General features: G+C 37.9%; 1 protein-coding gene across 9 annotated transcripts in view; it reads right to left on the reverse strand.

Moving 5' to 3' along the window:
* Positions 1-3,824: 3,824 nt before the first annotated feature.
* NAV3 (neuron navigator 3) overlaps positions 3,825-27,346 on the reverse strand; it is a 271,226-nt gene continuing 247,704 nt past the window's right edge. For 6 of the 9 annotated variants that reach the window (XM_068669120.1, XM_068669125.1, XM_068669121.1 and 3 more), the window contains 12 exons: positions 25,335-25,488; positions 22,052-22,226; positions 18,378-18,475; positions 17,625-17,720; positions 17,123-17,291; positions 16,159-16,394; positions 14,016-14,170; positions 12,993-13,064; positions 12,393-12,589; positions 11,725-11,843; positions 8,839-9,042; positions 3,825-6,569 (listed from right to left, as the gene is read on the reverse strand). In XM_068669120.1, the coding sequence (XP_068525221.1) occupies positions 6,450-6,569; positions 8,839-9,042; positions 11,725-11,843; positions 12,393-12,589; positions 12,993-13,064; positions 14,016-14,170; positions 16,159-16,394; positions 17,123-17,291; positions 17,625-17,720; positions 18,378-18,475; positions 22,052-22,226; positions 25,335-25,488 (1,795 nt within the window). In that variant the 3' untranslated portion in view covers positions 3,825-6,449. Of the gene's footprint in view, positions 6,570-8,838; positions 9,043-11,724; positions 11,844-12,392; positions 12,590-12,992; positions 13,065-14,015; positions 14,171-16,158; positions 16,395-17,122; positions 17,292-17,624; positions 17,721-18,377; positions 18,476-22,051; positions 22,227-25,334; positions 25,489-26,617; positions 26,684-27,346 lie in introns of all 9 variants that reach the window. The other 3 variants (XM_068669117.1, XM_068669119.1, XM_068669118.1) reach the window with 1 other exon arrangement.

Here is a 27,346-nt window from a genome sequence, read left to right on the forward strand (position 1 = left end):
AAACAGGAGCAGTTGAACAGTACTGATATTTTTCCAGTATGAAAGACTTCTTCCAGCATGTCCTATAACACATATTGCAGCTTTTCTGTCATCCTTGATGTAGAGAAACCTTTCTATTGTCCTGCAACTACAAACAAGCACTTAGGTTTTATTGCTAGCAGCTGCTCCACTCCAAAAAAGGAAGCTTCCCTCCATTCTGATTCGCAACATAGTCTGAAGGTTTTATTCAACTTCAGAGATCATTAGAACAGGCAATAAGGCATCCTACTAAATGCTGTGCCTAAGCATGCAATTAAATTATAATTCTTGCATGTAATATTCTGCACAGTCTCTACAAACAGCATTTAGCTGAATCTTGTAGCAGTTAGTTGACCATCTTATCCTCTAAAGACAGTGGTTTATGGAAGAATGAGTTGCAGGCACTGAAGTCTGAATTAGGAAAGCACTTAAACACATGCTTAACACTATCCAGGGCTGAAATTAAAGAATGTTGCTCAATTTGAACACATAGTAAGACTAAATTTGTTCTTTAAAGTTAGAGGCACTTAAGCTAGAGATGAAACATACCATCTGGATGTAGCGTGTTAAATAGGCTGGTGATCTGGAACAAGGTATTAACCAACTCTTGAATAAGCAGTATTATTTCAAGTTCAGAAGATAATGTGCTGATGGCAGAAGTTTTTACAAGGAAGCTATTAATAACATATCTGAGACATACTGGCAGTACAAAAGCAGTAATACAGAGACATTAAGTAATAATGAGACTAATCACAGCAATTACTAAGAAGGCAATAAATTTTTCTCAAATAGCTTTTAGATTTCTTATTTCTACTAAATGAGAAATATATCTTCCCTGTAATGTTAGTTCAGTTAAGATGTAAGATTTTGCCTCCAGCCTGACTATCCCCAGACACAATCAGGAGTCAGTACCACTAGTCCAACACTGCCATTAGTTTGACCTGGATAAGCAGAGACGGGGTTCACTGAGATCGTGCCACGTATACAAAGTGTGCAGTAATGATTGAGCTAAATTATTCATTCTGCCAGTCAATTATTTCTTGTAGCTCAGGGACTGCTGTAGTTCTTTATTGTATGTAGCTTAACTGAGGGGAAGAACTAACCTGCACTGAGTTGCACTGAGAAGTTTTGTTGTTGTTGTTGTTGTTTTGTTGTTGTTGTTTCTCAGTCTGTGTATGTGTCTTCATTGCACTTGTAAAGTACAGAACACAGTATCAGAACATATTTTAGATGCACTGAATTATCAGTGCTAAAATAGAGCTCACTAGTCTAAATGACTTACTTTGCTAAGTCCCCAGGGTTTGGTCATAGAGCTAATAAGCATTTTGTCTGTTTCTTTCTTCTTTCAGAGCCATTCATTTATGGTGTGATAAAATCATTACTGCTGGTTATGTGTCATCATGTAAATGTTTTATTTTGTTACATAGCAGTTACCAGGTGCCTTTTCTTTCAGCTTTGGCATTTAATTGTCAAGATGCATTTTAGTTTCCTAAATTATGTAGACTGATTTAATAAAAAACTGCTTACAAAACAAGTAAATACACTGACAAAGACAAAACATTATTTCATTTATAATATTTGTTACTAAAAACAGGGCTCCACTTTGTGTGCTCACTCATTGCTATTTATCAATGTTTGCTTAAGGTTGCAGTTGAACAAAGAACAGTAAATGCAATTTAGTGTAGAAAGGCAAGGTCACATGGCCTGGGTCTTAGTTAATTTATCTTTCATGACAGATCCTATTTTCTGCTACTGGTATTATTACCCAGCAATACATTTCTCCCATGATAGTGCATCTGTAGCTTTTGCATTGCCAAACTTAGTGGTAGCATTTAATTTGTGTGACATTATTCAGCTATCAAGAAAAAGTAGTGCATGCTGAGAAACTCAGTGGCTATTTAATGATAGCTTAAAAAATGAGTTCTTATGAGCAAGAGCAATGTCTCAAGTACTTTGCTAAAAACACTTTCCTCTCCCAGGCTGTGCTATCCTGATTCCACCCTGGGTACCTGGGCATTCACCATCAGATCTTCAGATCAAGTACAGGTAGATGTGCAGACACAGTGGATACAGAAGGTGTCTGACAAATTTCATACCTTCTCCCTTACCTAATGGCAGCTGGGTAACATGCAGACATTGCAACACTGTATTATAGGAAAGTCACACTAAAAGGGGTCCCTGAAGTTGTCTAGTCTGTTCCCCTTCCCTTGTAAGATCAGCTCTGCGTATGTCATTTGCAACAGCAACTAATCGAAATCCATCCTTGGAGTCTAACAGTGGTGGAGAAGCCATGCAACTCATCCAGTAGTTCCTACAGCATTATGCACGCATGGTTTTGTGTGATGTTCTGATATTTATACCCATGTTAACTGGAATACAAATACACCAATGACATGCAACCCAGCGATGTGACTGTAGATCAGAAATTGTCATGGAGATTCCTAATGGGATTCACCAGGGTTTTGTTCTTGACACGATGTTACTTGCTACCTCCATCTGAAAACTGATTGGTTGGGTAGCAGTTTTGGGAAAGCAGGGAAGCTGGACGAGTAGTAAATTATATAGATGACAGTTGTAGATAATGATCTGAATCATTTGGTAGGTTGGGCTGATTTGAATATACTCTTTTAATACAGTTAAATTTGCAATCTTACATCTAAGGAGCAAAGAGCATGGTTTATACAGGCAGGATTGGACAAAGTGATTTTGAAATGATGCAACATGAAAAGAACTCTGGGTCTTGGTAGATAATTAACTGAACATGAGCCTGCAGTAGGATGATACAATTAGAGAGTGAATGTCACCACTGAAGCCTAAGCAGGCAAAATAAGAAGTGGGAGTAGGAAGGTGATATTAGTCCTGTTTATAGCATAAGTAAAGCCATCACAGGAATACCATGTGCAATTCTCATACCCACATGTCAAAAAGGACTCTGACAAAATGAAGTGTTCAAAAAGTCTTGCAAAAATATCTTGGGGTCTGGAAAGCATGTCTTTACATAAAAAGATAAGAATGAGCAAGCTACTTCCTTCTCCAGAAAAAAAGCAAGGAAGACTATTACTTAACATACATTATGGTTTTGATTGTTGTTGGCTTCCTAATACAGAAGGAAAAGGCATAACAGAACGCAATTTGGGTTATTTTTTGTCTTGAAAAGTAGGAACTTTTTAAGATCTATCTAAAATAAAGCACCAAAAAACAAACCAACCCACTGAATAATTAGCTGCATTGACAGTGATGTGCTAGAGCTTCTACTTCGTACTGTTAAGTTTTTCCAAGGATATGACAATTTCAGGGAAATTACAGACCTGCTGCTGAGACTTATAGCTGAGGTGCTACCACTCACTGGAGCATAATGATCTCTTCCAGCCTCAAAATCTATGATTATCTAACTAACATATTTGAACTTGCTTTCATTGAATTCTATTAAATTATATTGATTTATACCTTCTGAGGAAGTGGCCCTAAATCTTTCAGGTTTGAAAATAAGCCATAATAGTGCACCAGTCCTGTACAAGTTTGCCACCACTGAAATAAATATATTTGCATTTGAAGATAATCTCGAAAATGGGGAGCCTTTAAAGTTGTTTCTGAACTCTACAACCTGTTCTCACCATGGAAACAGGCACTCAAAAATAATATCAAAACCCTGGAACTAGAAGGAGTAGCTAATTTTGTTTTTACACAGATTAGTTCTGCCGAATTCAGAAAATTACATCCTTCAGTTTGTCACTTTGTTTATATGTTTTTGTTTGACATAATATCTAACCGTTAAGTGGTCCTGACTGCAAAAACACCAGACTGTGTTTTCAATAAATAATTCCACTTTAATGGCAAAGTAATAATTTAGACAGATACAGTGCGCACACCTGCAAAAAAATATACGCAAGCTGGTTTACAAGCTAGAGGAACAATAAACCAATAGAAAATACATCATCCAGTTAAGTCCGATGACACCAAATACTTATTATTAGGGCTTTACAAAGACTACAAAACTTTTCAGATGATTTATTTCACTGTTTCTGTCTATTTACATGATATGTTACATCAAAAATGTACAAAATATAAAATGTATACAGACAAATGTTTCACAAACAATTTCTGAGTTGTAAACTAGGTGGACTCACTGAGATGTATTGCAGGAAGTTTTGTATATGTGATATTGTGTGTTTGTGTGTTAAATATGGCAGGAAAAGATCTGCAGATTTGCTCAGAGCACAGGTACAGGAAAGAGCAGCTTTCCTTTAGTTCTTTGAGTCAGTCAGGATGTACGCACTGACATTGTACAGCAGAAATGGATCCAGATTTTGGGGGCATGATGTTGGTCTGACTGAATCCTACATGCATAACATCAGTTGGAGTTTTATTAGGGCAATAGCACCGTGTAGGAACCTCTAGATTCAGTGATGCAGCTCAGTGCCATTTGAAAACTGCATTGATTTATCTTTGTTTTACAGCGAGTGACCACGGGGTGGCCACAAAGAGTTAATAGCACCAAATACACATCCTGAAGATAACATCCATGGAGGTGTACAGTACATGTCTACACAATGCCAAAGCCCTTAGGTACCTTCTGGTTTATATGCACCTATTTGAACCGGATGCCTCTTGTGGTAAAGGAGCACTCCCGGATATTCTGAGCAGTTTTAATGCAATCTGGTTGTAGCCTGCCATGACATATGCACTTAAACATTTCCCGATGTTTTGTCCCCCAAAATGTATTGGCTTCATATAGATATTGAAACATGCTCACTGTAGCATTGATAGCTCCTGCATAGTCAGAACAACTGTAAGTACAGGACAAACACACCAGGTAATAACAGCTTTTAAGGTTTGCATTCTGTATTTGTTTGCAACATACAGGAAATCTCAGCAAGTGAAACATCTCTTAACACCAACAGAATAAAATACAATTTTTTGTTTGCTTGTTTTTGATTTGATTTGTGCAAGGCTTTTTTTGTTTGTTTGTTTGTTTTTCTTTTTTCATATTTACATTACCCACCCAGTAGACTGTGCAAAACCAACCCACTTTTACAGTATAAACTCTTCCTCTTCCACAGTGGACATCACTGCTTCAGTGTTCTTTTATGCTGATTTTTCATGTACAACAATAGCAATCAAAACAACATGCTAAAACTAGAAAAAGGAAAACAAAAACCAAAAAACAAAAAACATATATTTGTGCTCATGCTGCATCAAGTGCATCCAGCTCTGCTGGATAAAAATTCAAAACATCTATCCTCCAAAAACTCCATTCCATGGGACCAAATGGATTTGAGCCTATTTTCTCAGCATTTAGGTGGCAGTGAAAGTGGGTTTGGGTTCCTTGTGTTTTTCTGAGGGTAGGCAGAGCAATCTATTCACAAGATAAAAATATTATATAGCAACTGTTCTTTCTCCTATCCATTTCTTTAAAAAATCATGATATACAGATATGAGGCTACTGTGTTAACTGACGTTTTTTCATTAGTAAATGAAGAAAAAAACAGTGTAAATTACCAATGGTTTAGGAACTAAACCAACTGTAAAACTGTTCTAGAAATCTGTTTTAAGGCAGTGAGACAGCACCATAAGAAATGTTCCTTCTTTCACTGAAAAGGCTCAAACAAATGAAGCCCTAAGAAGCCTTTAATCAGTGTTGGTTAATAATTGGTATAAAACTGTTGTTAAGGAGTGGGCAGGTGGTTAAAAAAGACCTTTGTGGTAAAAACAACTTTATAAAATCTGTGACTCGTATACTAAAAACTTGATGGAGCGCATCACCGTGACCATGGCAGTTAGAATTAAATTGGCACTTATCCAGCATATCACAGTCATGTTTTCTGGTGATTGCACAATACTGTTTGTGCTTTCTGAGTTACTATCATCATCTCTGACTCATTTTGGAATGGGCAGTAGCGTACAACACAAACACCACTGCAGTCCTGTGACCAGCACCATGTGGCACAACAGAGGTTAGAAGAGAATTAGAAGACTGCATTGTTCATGCAGTGCCTCAGGGTAAACTAAAGGGAAAAAAAAAAAAAAAAAAAGAAAACCAACAAGAAAAACCCAAGTTGCACTGTAAACTTTTACAGAGAAACAGAGATGCAGAGAGAGAGGCAGAGAAAGAGAGAAAGAGAAAGACAAAAAGAAAAAAATAAATTCCAGTTTGGCTAACACGTGTGCAATCTGCTTAGATGCCCTTGATTTAGGGCATTTTCCAGTTGACAAATGGAGTCTCACTTGGCTCCGTAGGTATCACAACGCCTTGAAATTAAACTAATTCAAGCTTTCCACTTCAATTTTTCTTCCTGACTTTGCAGAGTTAGGTCTCCTGCCTACCTACAACACACCATTCTCATTCAGGGACCTCGGCGTGCTGCTTTAATACTGGCAGTGGTCTAGTGGAAACAGGTTTTACCATAATCCTCCACCAAGGTTTGTCCCTTTCAGAGAGTCGATTCAAGGGACGAATCCAAAATGTCGTCGTGGTGGCTGGTGCTATCGCTGTCACAGCTTTGTGCGCTCGAATAGTTGGCTGCCTCTTGAAGCCTCATTAGCATATTCATCTGAAAGAAGAAAGAAATGTTTACATAATCTTGTCTCATTTAATGCTGCAGTGGCCGTGTTAAAATTTAATTAAGCTGCCTTGCTGTACAAGGTGTGCTGGTATCTAGCTGAGGGGACCATACAAAAGGATTTCGGAAAGGGCAGGGTGTCAGCGGCTCCTCCTGGCACCCTTTTCCCTACCTTCTGGTCTTTAAATAGCAGTGTGCATTTAAAGGTCCAGAGAGCCAGAGGGATATAATGGAGCTGCCTGATAACTCTCTTTCATTCAGGGGTGAGAACGGCTGCAGCTGCACCACCAGCAAGGGAAGGAAGCCATATCACAGCTGGACATCTGGGCCCATATTTGGAGACAGTCAAGCTTCCAGATAATTTTTGGATGGTGTAGATGCACCATATTGAAAATGCAACTGAAAACATAATCACACTAACATATACCCTCTGCAGGAGAGAGATGGGGAGGGAGAGAGCGCAGGGTGGACCAAGGCCAGCTACTTCCAAAAAGGGTCCCATCTGCTGCTGACGGGCTGACTGCAGCAGGGGAACAGCAACCGACCTTCCTTCCTGAGAGAGGGCGAGCCCCCACAAAATTAATTTGGGCACTATTAGGACTTGAAGTCCATCTGAAAAAAAAAAACAACACATCAAAAACAGCATTAAGTCCCAGAAAATTACTTGGATGCTCAATGCCTAACTGTATATAACCATCAGGATTTTATTTGTAAAACATCCACTTCTGCCAGCATACTCAGGGCTGCAAGCACTGTTGACATTGTGAACACAATTTTATTGCTTTTAAAGGAACAAATGATCTGTCTTTAGAAAAACAAAATAAAAAAAAAAAAAAACAGACAAAGAAAGAAACAAACAAACAAACAAAAAGACAATGAAATACCAAAGAGGCAAAGATATCCTTGTGTGTGTGTGTTAAGCACCTTTTCCCTGTTTGCTCATGAATCCTTACATCTCTATGGTTTCAACCCACACAAAGCTTTCTCCTGGAATTGAAGAGTGTTTAATCAGGAAGCTTTTGCTGGAGGTTTATGTAAGTATCCATGCCTGAACATACTGGATATATGCAGTGGGTGTGTAACACAGCCTACTTGTGAAATGCCCTATTTCCTCAAGGATAGTCTTTGGATATGCTTGTGCTCCCCACCTGTCAGTGTCTCTTGCCTGGTGAACTCCACCTCAAGCCCCAAGGCTTCTGATAACTAGTTTGATAGAGGAAGCTGAAAGCAACTGATCACAGTGTGCAGGAAGCAATGGTGGCTGGACGCTGAACTCTGCCTGGCCAAGTATTTTCACCTTAGTGGAAGGGGATGCATGTTTGCTGGAAGCCTGGAAAATAAAACCTCTGGCAGCCTGAATCACAGGGTCAGTTACCCCAAGGCTTATGTTCTGAAAGACGAGAGATCAGATGACTTGATTTCCCACATTTCCTTGGGGTTCAAAGTCTGAGTATGAGTACCAAAAATTTCAGGGAGGCTGAGAAGTCATTGCTTTAGCACCGATAAGAGTTAAATACATTTTCCTCTCAAATATTCCCTTTTTCAAAGGGCTCCCTATGTGCCAGAGGTTCAATTCTCTAAAATAGTATTATGAATTATGATAAACACTGTCTATAGAGAAAGTACTATACAGAAACAGCAGTTCAATATATGCAATTTAATATTCCATTATCAGAGGAGGCAATGGTAAACCCAAGCATCTGGGATCATATTTAAATAAAACAATACATGGCACTTAGGGAAATAAACCTCTTATCTTTTAATGCCACTATACTTGCATTCCTTTTACATTAAGACTGCTATACAGTCATCAGTTATCTTGAAATGTTCTGGGGAATGGGAGGATAACAGTCTAATTTGCATTTCCACTAAATTCTCTATGACAGCAAAGTTAGATAATGTGAGTTTCTCAGTGCTTCATTTATAGAATGTAGAAGACAAACAGTCCAACCTGGAAAGGTGTTTTCAGAATAAGCTGATTAATCAAGTTGCTTAAGAATGGTATCCAAACATTATAAAGATTTCTGGGCAGATGCAAAATGCATATTATTTAGGGACACATTAATGTGATGGTGATACTTGCCCTCTTGCTAGATTTTTCTGTTATTTTCATTACTTCTTATAAACTGTAGTAGGATTTATTCTAAAAGCACACTTTGGAGCAGGTACACAGTACATTTTTTTACTGTACAGTGTAGAATTTAACATGTGACAGTGAAATACATACTGAAAAACATTTTTTCCAAAGTTTAAATCTTACCAAGGGATCCCCCTCCGTATCAGTCTGTGGAACATGCTTTGAGGTTGTTCCTTCTTTTGCTGATGCATAGCCTTCATAACCAACATCTTCTGGTCTTAACTGAAGTAATGATGGCCAGTCATGTTGCAGAGTTGCAGAGCTCCATGGATAGGTATCAGCTACCCACTTGGAAGGATCCTCCCAGGGTGCCCTCTTACCGTACATCTGTAGTATGGATAAAGCACAGGTAAGTATCCTACAGAGCTTCCAGTACCAGTTGTAATAGCAAATAAAAGTCATCAAACACACCTAAACCATTTTAGTAAATGTTTTGTTTTTAGACATGCTCAGCACTCAAATATGATACGACATTCAAAACACCTCATCTCCATTAGTGCTCCTTCAATACCCAGAGTAGCTGCAAGTTGAAAAGCACTCTGTAACTGGTGATACTTGTAGGCAACAGTGAGAGCTACAAGTTTTTGACACAATAAGCAATGAGACCTTTTGGTAACTTGCTTAAGGCATATCAGTGAAATTAACTCAGACCTATCTAAAGCATTCAAGTTAATTGGATTTTGTTTGAAGTGAATTAGGAAGTGCCAGAACTGATTGTTCTCTTCTCCTAGCAAAACAGGATGCAGAAGCAGACATCTGTCCACACCTTGAGATCTTTCATGAGGTTAATGAAAATAAGAAATTCACAAAGGATAGATTTTCCCTACCATGAAGCATGAAAAGGCTTATGCATCTGGAAGGATAGGAGGAAGGAAAATTAAGGAGGCCCAGAAGCTTCCTCACTAAAATGCACGCTCCCTGTAGTGCTGCTCAGAAGCAACATGTTAACTGAGAGACCCTTGGTTGCTGCTTTACAGATTTCCTTTAGCTGTGTTATGTGTGACAATGTGATAGTGACAATGACACATGGGGCTTGGGAGCCTGCTGCCAGAGCTTCCATGATTTCTCCTAGCTCAAGCAGCTTCACACAGTCCAGGAATGAGTGTAACATTGGCAGAGGCATTGAGATGGGCTGTACTCTTCATGGAAGTTAAACAGCGAAGGATTCTAGTGCTAAAGCCGGAGAGATGAGTTGTGCTTATCATTGTAACACCTGCTCCCAGGCACTTGCTGAATCCAGAGCTTCAGTTTAGGCAGTCAAGTTCCCTATATTGTGTACACAGATACTCAGACTCCTTCTGCCCTACACAGAGGTTCAGCTGCTTAGCAGGTACCTGCTTAAATAGGCTGGAAGTGTTTCTCATGGAGGTAGCAAGCTAACTCCTGATTGTAGGCAGCATTTCCCCTCATCTGAGAAGAACAGTAACTAAATCCTTTCTGGAATCTGGGGCAAGGTTTATAAACTCCACGCCTGGCAAGTGAGTTTACGAAGTGCCATACTAGAAAGTCAGTTTCTACCCTTCTCTGGTACCAGGAACATTTAACTATACCATAAAAAAGATTTCTGTTTATTATTAATAATACTATTCTATGGAAGGCATCCAAAGCATATAAAAATTGGAATGGTTCACAAAACAACATATTTTCTTCTGTCTGCTGCCATCTTCTGCTCCAGAATTGAAGTTTCCATTTAAGTACCTACCCTGTATGCTTGGAAAAATGTGAACATGAAGAATATCACCTCATTTTTATAGCTGATCTAAACAAGTGCTGTTAATCTCACTGTGGCTGTTCTATCAGATGTTTGGCAGTTTTTTGCACAAGGCATAAACACACTGTAATTCCCAGAGAGGTAAACAGTTGTAGGAAAGCAAGAGATACTCAACAGGCAAGATTTGAAACCTCCATCTTATCAGTATGTCACTATGTCAATACAAGGCCATAAAGAAACTGCAGCTGTTTACACAGTTCTTTGACTATTCCAAAACAATCCCCTCTGCACTGTGCAGTAATTTTTTCACTGTTATGAGTGGCAAAAATATAGCTTTTCCACAGTGCATATTTTCAGAGGGCAGAGTTGCACTACATGAAAGGAAAGGAAACAGGGAAAAGCAAAAAAAAAAAAAAAAAAGTCTGGATTAATTTCAAAATTTATGTTTACTTGAAAGATGTGCAATGGTCCTAAATCTTAAATTAATTGGGACATCTTATAGTCCTTTATATGGTGAATCTAGTTGTAGCCCTCCTTCTATTAAAATTGCTATTAAACTTTGCTAGTTCAGCAGCAATCAATGGAGAATGTTAAGAGAGTAGAACTAGTGTTAATGCCTGGAGAAGAAAGGATGGAGGGAATGGTGAACTAATAGCACAATGAACTAATATCCACAATGAGAATTACAGTCAGGAGAAAACCTTTGCCCATACAGAGGAAGAAAAAAGGAGAGATCAAAACTTGAGGAAATATAAACGGAAGTGCAAGATACAAGGGTAAAAAGGGACAGACCCTCATGTTCAGTGGGACCAAGGAGTAATCGATCTCAGTCTGGCTGGATATTTGTTCACAAGCTTTTCAATATGCCTGCATGAATATTCATGTACATAGTCGGGGGAGGATCAGGCAGACCAATGCTTTTTTCTTACACCACGGTAAGGGCTATTAACTCTCCCATGTAGAGGCTGGTTGAGACTGCCTTATACAGGGAGGCAATCTGAGCTTTATTAAGCATTGCTATGAACTCTATTTAAACAGAGGAAAAAGAACCCCCCACCTGTCAAAGAGGTGAAACCCTCTCATAAAATATTAGATATGCTACTGCTGGAGCAGAGAAAGACAAATTTTGTACGTCAGGTTATGAGCAAGTCAAAAGGAGCCCAACACTGATTTCTATAATCCCACCACAGATTTCTTGTAAATGCAACAGCATTCACAATTGGATGCGTTGATTAAAAGTAACTTGGAGAAAGACTATGAAACTAAGAAAAAAAAATGCAGGGAAGCAAATGACATACCTGAAGTCCCTCTCTCACTGCTTCCAGAAGATATGGAACCAAGGAGTAGTTCCAGAGGTCTGTGAACCACACTCTGGAGCCATCAACATCCATAGGACAAGGGAGGAAAAGGCGGGGACCTGAGAAGTCAAATTGTGTGTTGAAAGAGAAGAATTAGGGAGCATACTGAAAATAATCCTCACAGAATTAAAAAAGGAACACTGGAGTAAACTCAAACATAGAGAATACTAATGCAGGGCTACAGTATGGGATCTATCAGTAAACTTTTATTAAAAATGAAATAGTGTCACTTTATCCAATTCTAAGGCCTGATTAACACTTGAAAGTTTTAATGGCAAAGTTATGTAAAAAGATGACTTTTTGCTAACATAGCAATTCCACCAGAAGACCTCAGGTACAGATATGTCTCCCACTTGCTAGTTTGCTAAATGATGATAATTTACTTGAAAGTCTTTAGCAACCAAGGCATAAATAACAGGAAATATACACTGTCTTTCCATTTTCATTTCAACCTTGCTGGCAACACAAACCAGTCACATTCCCCACACTTAGGCTGTATTTACCACTGAGAGATGACAACTTTTAAAAAGAGAATTCAACCTTCAACCTTTAGATCTCTAAAATGGTTAGTCTACATCTTTATTTCAAACCACTCCACCAAGACTCACCAATGGTTACATCTGAAGAACTGTGTGTTTCTAGGAAGCTGTTGAGATGATGCCATGTTTTTGGGATCCAGTCAATGATTTTGATGAGCTCATTATTGCGTATGTTCTTTTCTATTTCAGTCTCAATCAGTTTCCTTCTCAGATATCTGCCCAAGAAGCCTTTAACAGGCTCTGTGTGATTAGCACACAGCACCCACCTGTGTAGAAACGATAAATGTCAAGTAGCAATGAATAGCAAGTATATAATTTCCTCTTAAACATACAGATGATGATAATGTCATAAGCTTCGAAGTCTCGTGAGCCAGCACATACAAAACTGCTCTGATAAACCATGTTATTCACTGTTACACTTTCCATCAGGAATTCAAGGCATTGCTGAAAACAAATGGAATGCAAGAATGCCATTATGTTCAGCATCTTTATAGAGATGCTGGAAAGTATCTTATCCCAAACACCATATCAGCACAGAAGAGCCACAGAAGCTAAAACACTTTGCCGTGATGAGACAAAGATCAATGTTTGTTGAAGAACTGGTCTGAGAAGCAGGGAGCTTGAAAGTTCTGTGCAAACATGGCCACAGTAAAAACAGAGTGAATGTACCTGAAATTGTGATGCAGCTCCAGATTTGGTGAAGAAGAAACTCCCTGGTTCATAGTTCCAATAATATAGGGACTGGAAAGAGAAGTAGTATGTTTTGTTGAGGGAGAATCCTTTCAGATATTCAGAGAATATTCTTTATTCTTAGCTGCACTACACTAATTTTGAAGAAAACGTGGATATGTTGTAGTTTTAGATTTAAAATATTTCTGTAGTACCTTTCCTTTTTTTTTAATGTAGTACTTTTTTTTTTTAATGCTTATTCTTGCATGATTTCCCTCTCTGCACATTTGTAGTTTACTAGCACTCACCTGTAATAAAGAAATAAATGAGGCAACCCTGTGTTCATGTACCTCATTATTTTGTAGTAAGCTTAGAGTTTTAATTTCAGAAGGCTGTGAATCTCATGAGTAGGACATAGCATGCAGTGATTTTATGAAGAGAAGTCCCTTTGATGGTGCTTTTACAATAGAAATAGCCAATATATTTGACCAGCAGAAGTCCCAGAAAACATTATTTTTTATTCTTGCTTGGCAATAAAGGACAGTCATCAAGCTTTACACTTCTGCACTACTACAGCTCACAGGAAAACTGTCCACCAGGTATAGAGCTGCTTCTGCATGGGTTCATGGGTTCGTACATGTCCCACATTCTACTATTATAAAGCACATTTCTTTTTACTCTCTCATAAACTGTCTTCAGGGTACTAATGAGCTTGTGTGATCTGACAGGGCAAAAGGGATAAGACCCTGATTCAGTCAAGGATTTAAGTACACTCTTAAATTCAGTGACACATTTACATCTCACTGAGATGCACGTACGTCATATATATAAAGCAGGCACATAAGTACTTGGCTGAAGAGGGTCAAAATTATTCAAGTCGCTAAATTAAAAGACCCACATAGGGTCATAGCCTAAGGGAGTCTAATTTTTCCCTGAGATATATTATTTTGCAAAGTAACAAACAGCTTTTACCATTTTAATTGCAAAATGTGTGTGGAAGGGGAGAAAATAGCTTCTACCTACCATTTATTATATTTACAATTGAGGAAACCATTGAAGATGTCACTTAGTGAACTGATGTGGTGGAGATTATCCAGAATTATGACCACAGGGAGGTCAGCACCATTGTTGTCAGCACTGCATTGTTCAGCTAGGTTAGCTAGGTATTGTCGCAGATCCTTCAGTAGGATTAATGAAAATCAGAAAGATAAAAAAAAAATAACCCAATTAAACCACAGATGCAATTTCAGGGGAAAAGATTTTCAGAAAGATAAAGAGGCTGCTACAGAGTTTCACCACTGTGGACAGTTCAGCTGGATGAGCACATGCAGGAGGACCTGCTTCTTAGACAGGACAACATTGAAGCCACATGCTAAGATGAACAAAGGCACTAAACTCAAGGCAAGTGACTGAAGCATACACATTCCCATTTGGTGGACACAGTCCTTAGAAACCTGCTGGCAAAATATCTCCATTGGAAAACAGGTTGCAGTGAAATATCCTATACATTTCTATGAATGCTACATTTATATGCATATAAATATATGCATATAAATATATGCTACATTTATATGCTTATATATATATAAACAAAACAAAAAGAAACAAAGAAGCAACCCAGCCCCAAATTGTTACACAACCTAGGCATATTGAACTGCTTCCTCAGATATCTCCTTTTACTATTGTCACTGAAAATCTGTTCAACCTCTTGGGGATACTCTATTACACCTCATAATAAAGTTCCTTGTGTAAATATTTTTGTCAGCTATCTGTTTGGCTGCCATATATTGCTGGAGTAAAAGCAAGCTTTCTATAATCAAAACCTTTTATATTTTCCCTGACACTTTGTTGCACTTGAGGGTCTGGGTTAGTCAAGTTTTACAGCTGTATCCCTAGAGGTGTCTAATTTTGTCAGTGTTAGGAATGTTCAGTATTACAGGCAAAGTTCCTATTGCCATTTCACTTCCTGGATCAGGAATAGCAGATTTTTTTTTTCTCTTTGAGGAGAATATGCAACCTTTTTCTTATTTCAAGAAAGACTTGTTTGGCTTTTTATGCTCTGGTGTCTTTAGGGAGCATCATGGTTTTCTTCCAAAAAGTACCATCTGTATTATTCAAGCACACTTGGCATTTTACAATGATGTTTTTTATTTTTTTTACTACAAACTCTATGTAAATTGTCCTAGAAACAAAGGAAAAGGAGAAAAAAACAGCCAACCAAAACTAAAACAAAACAAACAAAAAACAAACAAACAAAAATACACCACGTACAACAAGTAATTTTCCAGCAACTCAGAAGTTTGCTCTTTCACAGGACAATATCTGTTACGAATGTATATATGGTACAGCAATAAAACATGAACGCATTCACTGCCAAAGAAAAAGGCAACACAAATACTCTGCATTAAGGCAGAGAAAAGTGATGTTTTTACTGGAATGGTCCTCTCACCCCTTTGAGATCTGTGTATGCTTCCTTCTTACGCTATGTTAACATTCTTTATTTTCTGTGCAAATCAGAAAGCTCTGGGCAAAACTTTTCCTTTTCTTTCCTAGGGTACCAAGTTAGGAGTATACTCAGTTTAGGATAGCAAGTCATTAGTATAATCTGGGTAGTCATATTAGAAGCTTGATAATCTGAGCTGTGTAAATCACTCTGAGTGTGACATGATGCATGAAGTCATTTTAATATGGTCAGCTTCCTGACCAATTCATGTCAGAAACCATGGCAGCAGTCATATTTATGTACTGTTTATTAAGAAGCAGCACCCAAGAGAGTAGTTCAAAATCCTCATTCTCAAACCTTCACTAACAATAAACTGCTATTACCACTACAGAAAAGCAAGTTAGACCAGCTTTTTTATATATCCAGCCCTTCTGACAAAGGAATTACAGACACTCTAAGAACTAAAGTTACATAGATGTGTGACTCTGCATATATCCTTAAGATGAATTTCCTCAAATAAGGAAAAGTTCTGACTCCCTTTGCAGTGGTTTGTTTACAAGAGAATGATCTGGTCTCTAGTCTTCCCTGGGATTGGAGACTGAATCCTTGTAGAAAAAGATGCTAACTGAGCAATACAACAATATGCCAATTATTAGGGTCTACTCTATATTCTCACTAAAAACAATATGAAGGCAATAGGATATCACTTCAGTTGTAACTTACCTTGCTTGACTTGTGATCTACGTTAAAAGTTGCAATTGCATCCTCAGTTTTTTTCCTGCCAGATTTAGTTATAACATATTCAGCCATCCTATTAGCTAAATAGGTCTTTCCTGTGCCACTGGGTCCCGAAAGAATAATTCTGCGATGCTCCATTAGTAAATTAAAGTAACGCTGGGTAATTGGCTTAGGAATTAATGTGTCAAACACAAAACTGTCCAAACTGTTTTCTTCCACTCCTGGAACAAAAGAAAAGAAAAATGGCTTGTCTTCATCCTTGGTGCCATGCTCTAAAGCAAGGTGAGATGCATCTTCCTAAATCAGACTCCTATCAGGGGGTTCATTACTGTGGAAATGCTTACACCCTTCCACAGGGCCAAAATATTAAATAGTGTCAATGTCAGTGTGACTAGAAAGATGGGAGAAATGAAATCAAGTTAACTGTGCAAAGAAGGCTCAGCAAGGCAAAGGTGTGTGTTTCAGACACTATAGGCAACCAAGATAAAAAAAGAGGTCAATGTGACAGCCTCAAGGGTTGCTGGTTGTCATAACAATATATGGACAGTTCTTCTGAAGGCCCCCCTCCAACAGCAGATCCCTACAGCTTTTTAAATGTCTCCAATTTCTCCTACGGTACTGGGTAATGCATAAATATTTTGATCATAATATCTTTTTTTGTTTTTGTTTTTGGCTACTGTTCAGGAATTTGTATTTTGCTGTGATTTGGCTGTCAGAAAATGAAAGGGATATTCTTGTATTTGCCTCAAAATGCCCCACTTTGTTAGACATTGTAACAATATCCAATAATATTGTACAATATCTAAACTCTACAAAGAGTTTGTGTGATAAATGCATCTTCGAACTGGAGACAAAATACAGAAAGGTTAGGACTTAGGAAAAGAAAAAAGTATTGGGGATTTCAGTGATTGACTGTACAGTGTCTGCAAAAATATTCTTAGGGTTTTACCTTTCAGGTTCACAGTGATGATGTTATTATCTCCAACCAGATATCCACAAGGCAGCAGTTCAGGCACTTCTAGGCTATGGGCTCTAATTACATCCCCTATAGAATAGCTAGCAATGCAGTCAGAGCTTAAACCCAGGCTAGTAGCTGGGTCCACTCGGAAAATATATTCCTGAAATTATATTAAAGTATAAAATATAAACATAGATTAGATACGTGGTTATTGAATGAAAGAAGTTTGAAAAATATTTTGGTACAGGTGAGTTCATTTGGCAAGGAGATTCTTGCAGTCATATTCAATAGAAAATGATTATGATGATGAAAAAAGTATAGCAACATTAATAATAAAGGTTAATACTGGTACTAGCTATATGTTAATAAAACAATCAAACAAACAAACAAACAAAAAAAAAACACTTGTTAAGACAAACCAAAATATAACAGATTTTTCTTAATTGAGAAAGACTATTGAATTAATACTTGAGCTAATTTTTCAATGCCTTACCTTAAAGAGACGTCTGATTACACCATCTAAAACGTCCCATTTTGTTTTTCCACTGACTCCAATTGATCCTATCAGATATGCATGTGTTTTTTGATCCTACAAAGAGAGATTTTGAAAACTGGACTAAAAATGGAGGCAATTAGTTTGCTATAAAGATTCATTGTTTTTCCAATAAGGAAAAATAATATTTGGAATGTGATACTACAGCTTTGTTAATTGTCTCTGTGCTTGAAATATGTATAGATGATATTACTTTGGTATATCTTTATACAGAAGGAAATACAGTATCTTAATCTTCTCTAAAATTTGATCTGTATTTATAGAGAGTTGAATGTAAATAAAAGATGCATAGTATAAGGAGTATTTCTGCAACATAGAACATGAAAATACAACAATGGAATTCCACATTGATTACCTAGCAGCAGATTCATAGTTGCAGACTAAGAAGCAAAGGGCATAAATTTAATTTATAACCACTTTAAAAAAGAGTTAGCAAGTCCCAAAACATCTTACTACTAATTAAACTGAGAATTGGTGGTGTCTGAGCCACCACAAAGGCAGTAAGAGGCCATATGACAGTAGTCTATGGAGAGTGTGTAACTGTACTGAGCATGGATGACACAGGAAATAGCTGCTGTCTTTCCAATATTTACTGAGATCCTGACTGAAAATACTTAAAGGATCTTAGCTACTGTAATGCAAGATTTGTCAGAGAAGTAGTTCTGTGACTAGACCTTTGGATAATGAACTTACCTTGGCTCGGCTATAGCCCTTGCTTATAGTAACCAAAATTTTCACACTGTGGCCTTCTTTGTGGAGTGCTCCATCTGTGACATCATCCAACAAAATATCTGTAATAAAAGAAGAGACAAGATCAACCTGACAAATCACACAGTTATGCTTACCTCATCAGTTCAACACTTGCTCCGAAGGTTTTTTGGTTAAAAGGAAATCTTAACATCACAACTTGAAATCATTTTCATCTGTATTAATTCTTATTTTTCCTCTTCTCTTGAAAATGACAACAATTTCTAATTTCTAATTTTTCTTGAAGCAATATTAGGAGATTTAATCATGCAGAAATGATTTGGGAAACCAGAAAGAAACGAATACTTGCATTACAATTTTGCTTTTGCTTTCTTTCTTGGAATTTGTTCAAAATAAACATACACCCACAAAGTAACGTTGTTTAAAACCTAAATTGAGTTTATACCTTTGGGCACTCATTGTGCCCTTTAGAATGCTGTCAGGAGAAAAACAACAAAGCCTTTCACCAATATGTTTGCTGCTACAGTAAAATAGCATTTTAATTTCTTTCCAGCTGATTTCTTTACCTTCTGTACAAATGCTATGGACAGGCTTTTTTTTTTTTTTTTTTTTTTTTCTTTTTTTCTTTTTCCCCTGCAGTACAGGTTTACAAAGAGAATGTATTAGAAAGTCACACCACATTCCTCCAGAATATGTGACTCTGTATTTAGCCATTCCTCTAAGAAAAGCTTTTCATTTTCTTGGAGGTAAAGAGTAATTCTGATCTGTGTTGTGCCTCTGTTTCTAGCTCCTCTATCTGCTCACTAATCCCTAACATGAGAATTATGGACATATTTTTAACTGAAGACTGAGCCTGCAGCTTTATTGCAAGGGATAAAACTGCTGCCTCTAGAAGTTCTCTCAGCAATTTTACTGTTAGACATTTAAACTAACTAATAAATTAGGAGAGATTACAGATTTGCATTTTCTTCAAAGGTCAGCACAGTAATCCACTACCCTAAATCCTGCTCATGCTTATTGTGGTGACTGAAGAAATGCATTGACTTTGTATCATTGTTTGCACAAGGTTAGATATCATCCCAATTAAAGAAGGTGTCAGTGAGATTTAGTCACGGAAGTACTTGCTCAAAGCAAAACCAAAAAAAGCTCATCAATATGAGTTCAATTAATGTATTATAAGCAAGTAGGTCCTTATACATTTTTTGACAATCTACCATCAGACCTATAAAGCAGAGATCTAAAAAGCAGATTCTGTTGGATTGTTTATTTATTGTTTATTTATTGTTTATTTATTTTTAATGGATCAGATAAAGAAGCATTTCTATTGTGAGTTTAAACAAATCAAATCTATGCCTGTTTTGTTCCAGGAAGTCTGTTCTGTGTCCCCAATGCTAAATGTTTCACTTTACTTGTTTTGCATTTTGGCATATATGACAAACCTTAAGAGTTTCCATAATGTCACAGTTCATCTGAGAGCAATTTACAGTATTTCTGATCCCCCTCTGATACATTTCCAAATGACCCTCAGGTAGCCTTTCAAATGCAGTTTTCTGTAAGTCTATAGGAATGAGGCACCACTTTTTATCTAGAAAAAAAAAATTCCCTCTACTGCTGAGAGTTCTCTCTCACTGACACAAGGGGCTGAGAAGAAATGTCCAAGGGGGTCTAATTCCAGGGGAGTGCCAATTGTTTTAACTACCTCTTGCTCGGCCCCATCCCTAGCTGTGTTATGGTGGCCCCAGGGGAGCTTTTGTTAGAGCTCTGGCAAACTTTTCTTCATACACTACTGAGAAACTCCTGTACTGGTTCTTGTTTGCTGTTCTTTCACCTATCTGGAGGAGCTGGCCATACCTCTGGGAAGCAATGAATAGCTTTGGTCATTTCTAGTTGACACTGGTCTCCCAGGAAGTGCCATGGCATTTGTAGTGTGATGATAAAAAGCCTTTGTTATCTCTCTCAGCTTAGTTCCCAGCATGTTTAACCTCTTCATATCTCAGGGACTTTTGATTAGTAGTACTTCAGCTGCCTCAGAAACCCCACAGGACTTGGTAGGAAGCTGTCACCCTTCCAAGTTCTCTGGCACAGCAGCAAAATGATACTCATGATGACCAAAAAGTCTGGATTCATAATCCTCCACTCCTCATTAGGCACCCTTATTTCTTTAATTTCTTATAACCAAAAGTAATTACTTTGCATGCTAGAAAGACATTTTGAACCTATAACACAGAAAATTAAAGCTTATATTATGTTTATTCCTATATCTAGACAGAGTTAGAGCCAAGAGACAAAGTGCTAATAGCTGTTATTCATAAAAGAGTTTCTACAATTACCATTAAAAAAAATCTACTCTGCTTATTTATTTATTTGTTTTAATGTGTGCACATGTGTGAGCAGGGACAATAGATAAATGTTTTCTCCCTGTTTTTGTGACACTTTATTGTATACCACAGTCCAAGTTGAGTTCATCCATTCTAAAAGCTAAAACTGGTTAAAAAAAAAAAAAAAAAAAAAAGATTGGGATGCAAATAAATACATACTGATTTTCATATAAAATTTGATATTAGCCAGAAGAAATATTCAAATACACATGTAATCAATGACTGGCAAGATAATATAACTAACTGCCAACCCAAATTACAGTCAGGCAGTTTGGCACATTCTCAGCTGTAGTCTTGCCTAGACTCTTTCTACAATTATTACCCACATTTTTATTGCTTCCAGAGACTGCATTATACTTTCTGTGGAGTCTACGTTAATGAGTGCTGCTCTGCTTCTGCTGTGCTCCTGGTTCTAATGTTAGAGGCAGCACTTCTGTTTCTTGGCTACGTTATCAAAACAAGTGTAGAAGGCTTATTATCATAAACTCTATGACATGGAAAATAATGAAATGTTAATGCTCAGGATGTGGATCACAGTTTTGCTTGCTTGGTCTCATTCACAGAAGACAATGAGAGTACTTAATAAAGCAGGCGGGTTTGGCTCCTGTCATGAATGGTGATTTGGTCCAACATAGGCTAACTAGATTTACTGCGTTAAAAAAGTGTAAAGGATAAAGCTGAGAACACCTTCTGCCTCAGATGCAATATGAAAAGAAGTTAAGGGAGCTAACTAAATAATTAAAAATAAAAATAAAAATAAAAATAAAAATAAAAATAAAAATAAAAATAAAAATAAAAATAAAAATAAAAATGAAAATAAAAATAAAAATAAAAATAAAGAAGGAAAATTTCATGTACTATGTTCATTTGTCCCATATGGACAAGAATATATATATATATATATATATATATATACATATACATATATACACACACAGTTGTCATATACTGCAAAATAATACTAGTCTTTTCAAATCATTTGTAAAACAGATGATAAAATAGTATTGTAAACTAGGTAGGTAGAGAGTATCACTGCTAGAAACTGAGTAAATAGAATGAACACTCTGCTGTTAGCATTCAGAGCCTTCTAAAAGTTAAGTTTTCAGAAATGTCTGCCAAGATTGTTCTTCATCTCCATTAGTGAATATATATCTAATGTTCACGAGTGATACGAGGCATTTCACTTTTCAGGCATGCCTCTGGTACATGGCCCCTAAAAGGATTTAAACTAATAAATTCTTACTAATTGCTGAGACATGCATGTGCTCAAATTATGTTTACCTGATGTAACAGATTCTGTGATGTTTAAATTGTTCAGAGAAAGTCCTAGTGACTGCCGTGATGAAGATGATGATGTGCTGCTTGAAGACTCTGAGGACGGCCGAGCAGGCTTTCCAGTATTTCCAGTCTCTGCCTTTAAACGATCATTTTCAGCTTTCAGTATCTCTATTTCATTCTGTATTCACAAGAAATCAACATAAAAGCACAGGAGGTTACTCTTTCAGAAAACCACTGGCAGTGCTTATCCTGGTGCCCGCTGTTCACCTGCAGGAGATAAGTGGGTTAGCAGTTTCATGGCAGCAGGCAGCACTGTATCAGAGAGCGAAAGCCTTCACTTCTGAAGTGAAGGGAAAAAACCCTAAGACTTTGTTCTACCTTTTGCCTTGAGACAGTTCCTAAGCACCACAATCTTCAATTTTCTGTGTTTCTTATACAGTTGACCACAGTACAAGTGTGAGAAATTCCTCAGCTATCCTCAGTTTTAGAAGTTATTTTTAATCACCAAATATCTTAGGTCAGTTAAAGTTATTGTTAAAATATTAGAGCGTCAGTGTTCCTAAGGTCACGGAAATGATTATTGACATTGAATGCAAAATTTAAGCAACAAGTTCACAGAGGAGAAAGAAAAAATATAAAAAATACAAATTCATATTTTAAGTTTCATAACCCTCCTTAGTAGCAGATAAGACTTTTTGATCATTCAAACATGAGATCGTTCATGTAATTGCCAGCAAACCCTCTTTGATGAAAACGTACAGTGACAGATGAATCTGCACAACTAGGAAATTTTTTTAGCTAAATCCTTTGTGGTGCCAAGTGATCACTGGATGTACAATAATAAAATGAAAACAGCCTGGGAACAGCCTGGTACTAGCTAGATCTATCTTTCAGTTGCTTCATGAAGTGCAGCACAAAGCAACTGCTTATTCTTGCAGACCGTTTTGCACACCACATTTAATTCCACATTCATTAACATTCTGCTAAAAGTCCTATTCTTTTATAAAGGCTGTTTGGTTGGCCCATTATAGAAGTAAATCATAACGGATGGCATCACACATACACACAAAATGCAACTGCTACAAAAAGACTAGATCATATAGGCAAAAGTGAGAAGAAGGTGAAAGGGAAGGGCCAAACAAGGAAATATTGACAGAAAAAAGTAGGTGAAAGCCCCAATTTAGTCTTGGGTTCACATCAGGATCTACAATGAAATGTGGTTTGTAATCTTAATCTACTCTGCACTGTATGCTGGTTAACTACACTATTCTTAACAGTATTCCATTCAGCTGTGCTTTAGATTTTTAAGATGCTTTGAATACACACAGTATTCTTTTTTCTTTCTTACCAATCCAAATTTTTCCCCTTCCCAGTCCCCATCAGTTCCCCAAAATGTCACCAAGTCTGTCATATCCAAGGTGGATGTGTCTTTTGGGGAAAACTTGAGAAGTGATTACCAGTGACACCATCTGAAGTAGTCACTTCTGCCCAGTTTTGGTGGAACTTTGGTGGCATGTGACTAGAGCAAACCTCTCTGGAGATTTCACTTGGTTTAGGTCCTTGTAGCCTGGTTTAAGACTGTAGAGCACAGATCTGCTGAAGGACTTATGTCACACTCTGTGTGGATGTTGTGGATACTTTTGGGCACCCTCCCTGACACTAGGTAGTTTTATGTGGGCATGTAGTGGGTTTACGTGGCAAGGTTTTGGTAGCAGGGGGCCATAGTGGTGGTTTCGGTGAGAAGGATCTAGAAGCTGCCCAATGTTTGGGAAGGACCCCATTGTTTTCCATATCTGAGCCAATAAGCGATGTTGTTTTGCGCCTCTGTGACAGCATATTTAAGACAGGGAAAAAAACGCTGTGCCACACAGCAGCCGGGAGAGTGAGAGGAATGAGGAACGGCCTTGCAGGTGCCAAAGTCAGTGAAGAAGGAGGGGGAGAGGTGCTCCAGGCGCCAGAGCAGATGTCCCCTGCGGCCTGTGGTGAGGACCATGGTGAAGCAGGATGTCCCCCTGCAGCCCATGGAGTACCACGGTGGAGCAGGGCTCCACGCTGCAGCCCATGGAGGAGACCACGGTGGAGCAGGTGGCCCTACACCAACGGAGGCTGCTGCCTGTGGAAGACCCCTGCCAGAGCAGATTCCGGGCCGGACCTGTAGCCCGTGGAGAGGAGCCCACACAGGAACAGGTGACCTGGCAGGAGCTGCTGCCCGTGGGGGACCCAGGTTGGAGCAGTTTTCTCCTGAGGGATGGACCCCGTGGTACGGACCCATATCTGGAGCAGCTCTGGAAGAGCTGCTGCCTGTGGAAAGCCCACACCGAATCAGTTCATCAAGGACTGCATCCCGTGGGTGGGACCCCACAGCACAGGGGACGAGAGTGACTGAGAAGGAGCGGCAGAGAAGAAGCGCTGTAGACTGACCATAACCCCCATTCCCTCGTTCCCCTGCGCCGCTTGGGGGGAGGAGGTGGAAGAATGTGGATGGAGGGGAAGGTGCTTTTGGTTTCTTTCCTTTGTTTCTCACTTCTCTAGCTTGTTAGTAATAAGCAATAAATCTTACTGTCTCCCTATGCTGAGTCCGTTTTGCCCGTTACAATAATTACTGTGTGATCTTCTTGTCTTTATCTCAACCTTTGAGCCCTTTTCATTGTATTTTCTCCCCGTTCCATTTTGAGGAGGGGGAGTGAGAGAGCAGTTGTGGTGGAGCTTGGCTGCCCACTCAAGTGGAACCACCACAGGGCAACAGAGCTGAGTCCCATAAAGCTCCATGATACAGAGAAGAACAGTGACATTCTTTCTATATTTTTTCAGCCTCGTGTAGGGGAAAATCTTCTGACAACAAAGTCAGTGATGCTGGATACAATAATTTAATTGCGTTTCATATAGTTTGCTTCTGCAAGCCATGAGTAGGTTAGGAATTAAACATGATGAGAGGGTATGCACATATTTCCTCCATGGCTGAAGCATTAAAGTTCTGTAGAAATTTGCTTGTCTGTCATGTAGATTTCCCCAGCCATAGCGTATAGATAACAAATATCCTCTGGGCAGGGATAATACTTTCTTCTATCACTCTTAAACATTTTATTTATTAATATAAATGCTAAGACCAGTGTTATCATTCTAATAGTGAACACTTATCATACCCATCCGTTGGAAGTATTGTCCAACTGTATTATAGCAGTTTATTTTGTATCAACATTTTTGATAACCAAAACAAAAACAAAGAAAATATACCAAACATTCCTTTGGTGTGTGCCCCTGTGATCACTTAAACTACTGCACTGACCTGCATGCGGTTCATGGCTTCCCGAATCTGATCCAGATGATGTGCAGAGCTGAGGGCTTCAAGACGAATGTCTGTTAATTTTAGCTCTTTCTCCCTCAGCTCACTCTTTAGTTGTAGAATAATTTCAGCCTCTGCCTCTGTGCACTCACAGATCCTAAGGAGGAGCAGGAAACAGGCAAGAGATTAAAGGAAGGTTCTCCCCCCAAAGCAGTGTCATTACTAAGTATCAAAGTACAGAAAATGCTTGCTGCTGGTGAAACCTAAGAGTAAAGAGAGAATCCTATCAAAGAAACATGAGAAGGCTCAAATTGCAAATTAAAAAGAAAAAAAAAAAAAAGAAATTAAATTAAAAAAAAATAATAATAAAAAGGCAAAGAAACACCTCTCCAGATGAAATGATCAGCCTGGTTTATACCTCTTTAGTTTATTGGATAGTTCACTATGGGGAAAAAAAGCTGTTAAATTTTGGTCAGAAGCCCTTCTTTGACTGTGCATCACCCATGGGTTATAACTTGATTTTATATCTGTATTGTTGCTTTGGTGCAAAGGTTATGATTTTCCTATGTAGCAATAGTGAGAACTGAAGTATGCAGTACAGATCATTAGGCAATAACAATATTCTCTGTTTTAAACAGTACACAAAGAGACAGACCTTGACATCGTGATCTAGAAGATTTTATCTGTACTGGTTTTGATTTGCTTTTTGCCTATGGTTTGCCATTTGGAAATGTATGGTGTCTGAAATAACAGGATTTTTTCATTGCTTTTTTTTTTTTTTTCCCACTGAAAGATAGGATTAAAAGCCATCTCCATGTGATTATTTTTGTAAGCATTAATTTTAATGGAAGAAACCACTCAATTCTGAGAAAAGATCAAAACATGACTGGCGTAGGCACCCAGCCTGTCCAATTCCCATTTCAGACTGTTTTGCCTCTATGTGTCTATCAGACCCAAATCTGTTGCATAACAGAACCAGTAGAAAATAAAACACTGAATTTTGAATAAATTGTTATACTATGCAATATTTTCATCCAATTCAAAATGTTACATGTTCTTTATTACTGCCACTGTAAATAGTTAATATTTGCAGAACAATTTAAATATAAAAAACATTTTATAACAATAAGTATTATTATTGTGATTATTACTACTAATATACAAACAAGAAACAGAGCTCAAATTTAATTGCCAGAATGCATGCAAATGTATTTTGGGAAAGAAGATGCAGCACTCTTCAGGTCAGCAGTTGAGTATACAACTCCATGCCCCACACTCAATTTTACCGGGATCTATGCTTGTAGATCACATGGCCGTTATGCCTTTTCTTTGGTGGCCAGCCTAGAGAGGACCTGCATACACACGTATTGGACAGATGCAAAGGTAATGTTTTAGAATATGAGACTCAGGGCAAGAAAAAATATATAAAGAAACTGTAAGCAAGGGGGAGCTGTGGAGTTCATGACAAATGAAAATATGGCAAATTGAAGAAGAAAAATAATATTATTCAAAACGTGTACAAATATTTTAAATGTGAGTAAAAATGAATAAAGGCATTTACTAGGATTTTATTTTCCAAGTATTATGGTACAATTCGTGGTTTGAAGTGCCCAAAACTACACTAACAAAGTAAGAAATGAAAATTTCTTTACAGGCATATTTTAGCTTATATAGCAACTTGGACATCTGGGAAGTCATGTATCTATTTGTTGGCAACTTTTTTCCCCCACTGCATTTTGGGGGTAAAAATGAATGAAAATATAACTTGACAAGCCAGCTTCATAGAATTTCACAGAATTTCACAGTCTACATGAAAGAAGACGAAGCAGAAAGCCTGGCTCTGGTTCTGGAAGAAGCAGGAAGATGATGAGTAGACTGCTAACACAAGCAGAATGGAAGCAGAAAGTATGAATAAAATTTTCTTTTGCAAACTCTGGAGCTTGTCAACACTCAGCTCCTGCTACTGTAAAATTCAACAGGAAGTTCAGATTTCATCAAAAGGAAGAAAACCAAAA

Source organism: Anas acuta, chromosome 1 (genome assembly GCF_963932015.1).
Source record: "Anas acuta chromosome 1, bAnaAcu1.1, whole genome shotgun sequence".
Taxonomy (NCBI): Eukaryota; Metazoa; Chordata; class Aves; order Anseriformes; family Anatidae; genus Anas; species Anas acuta.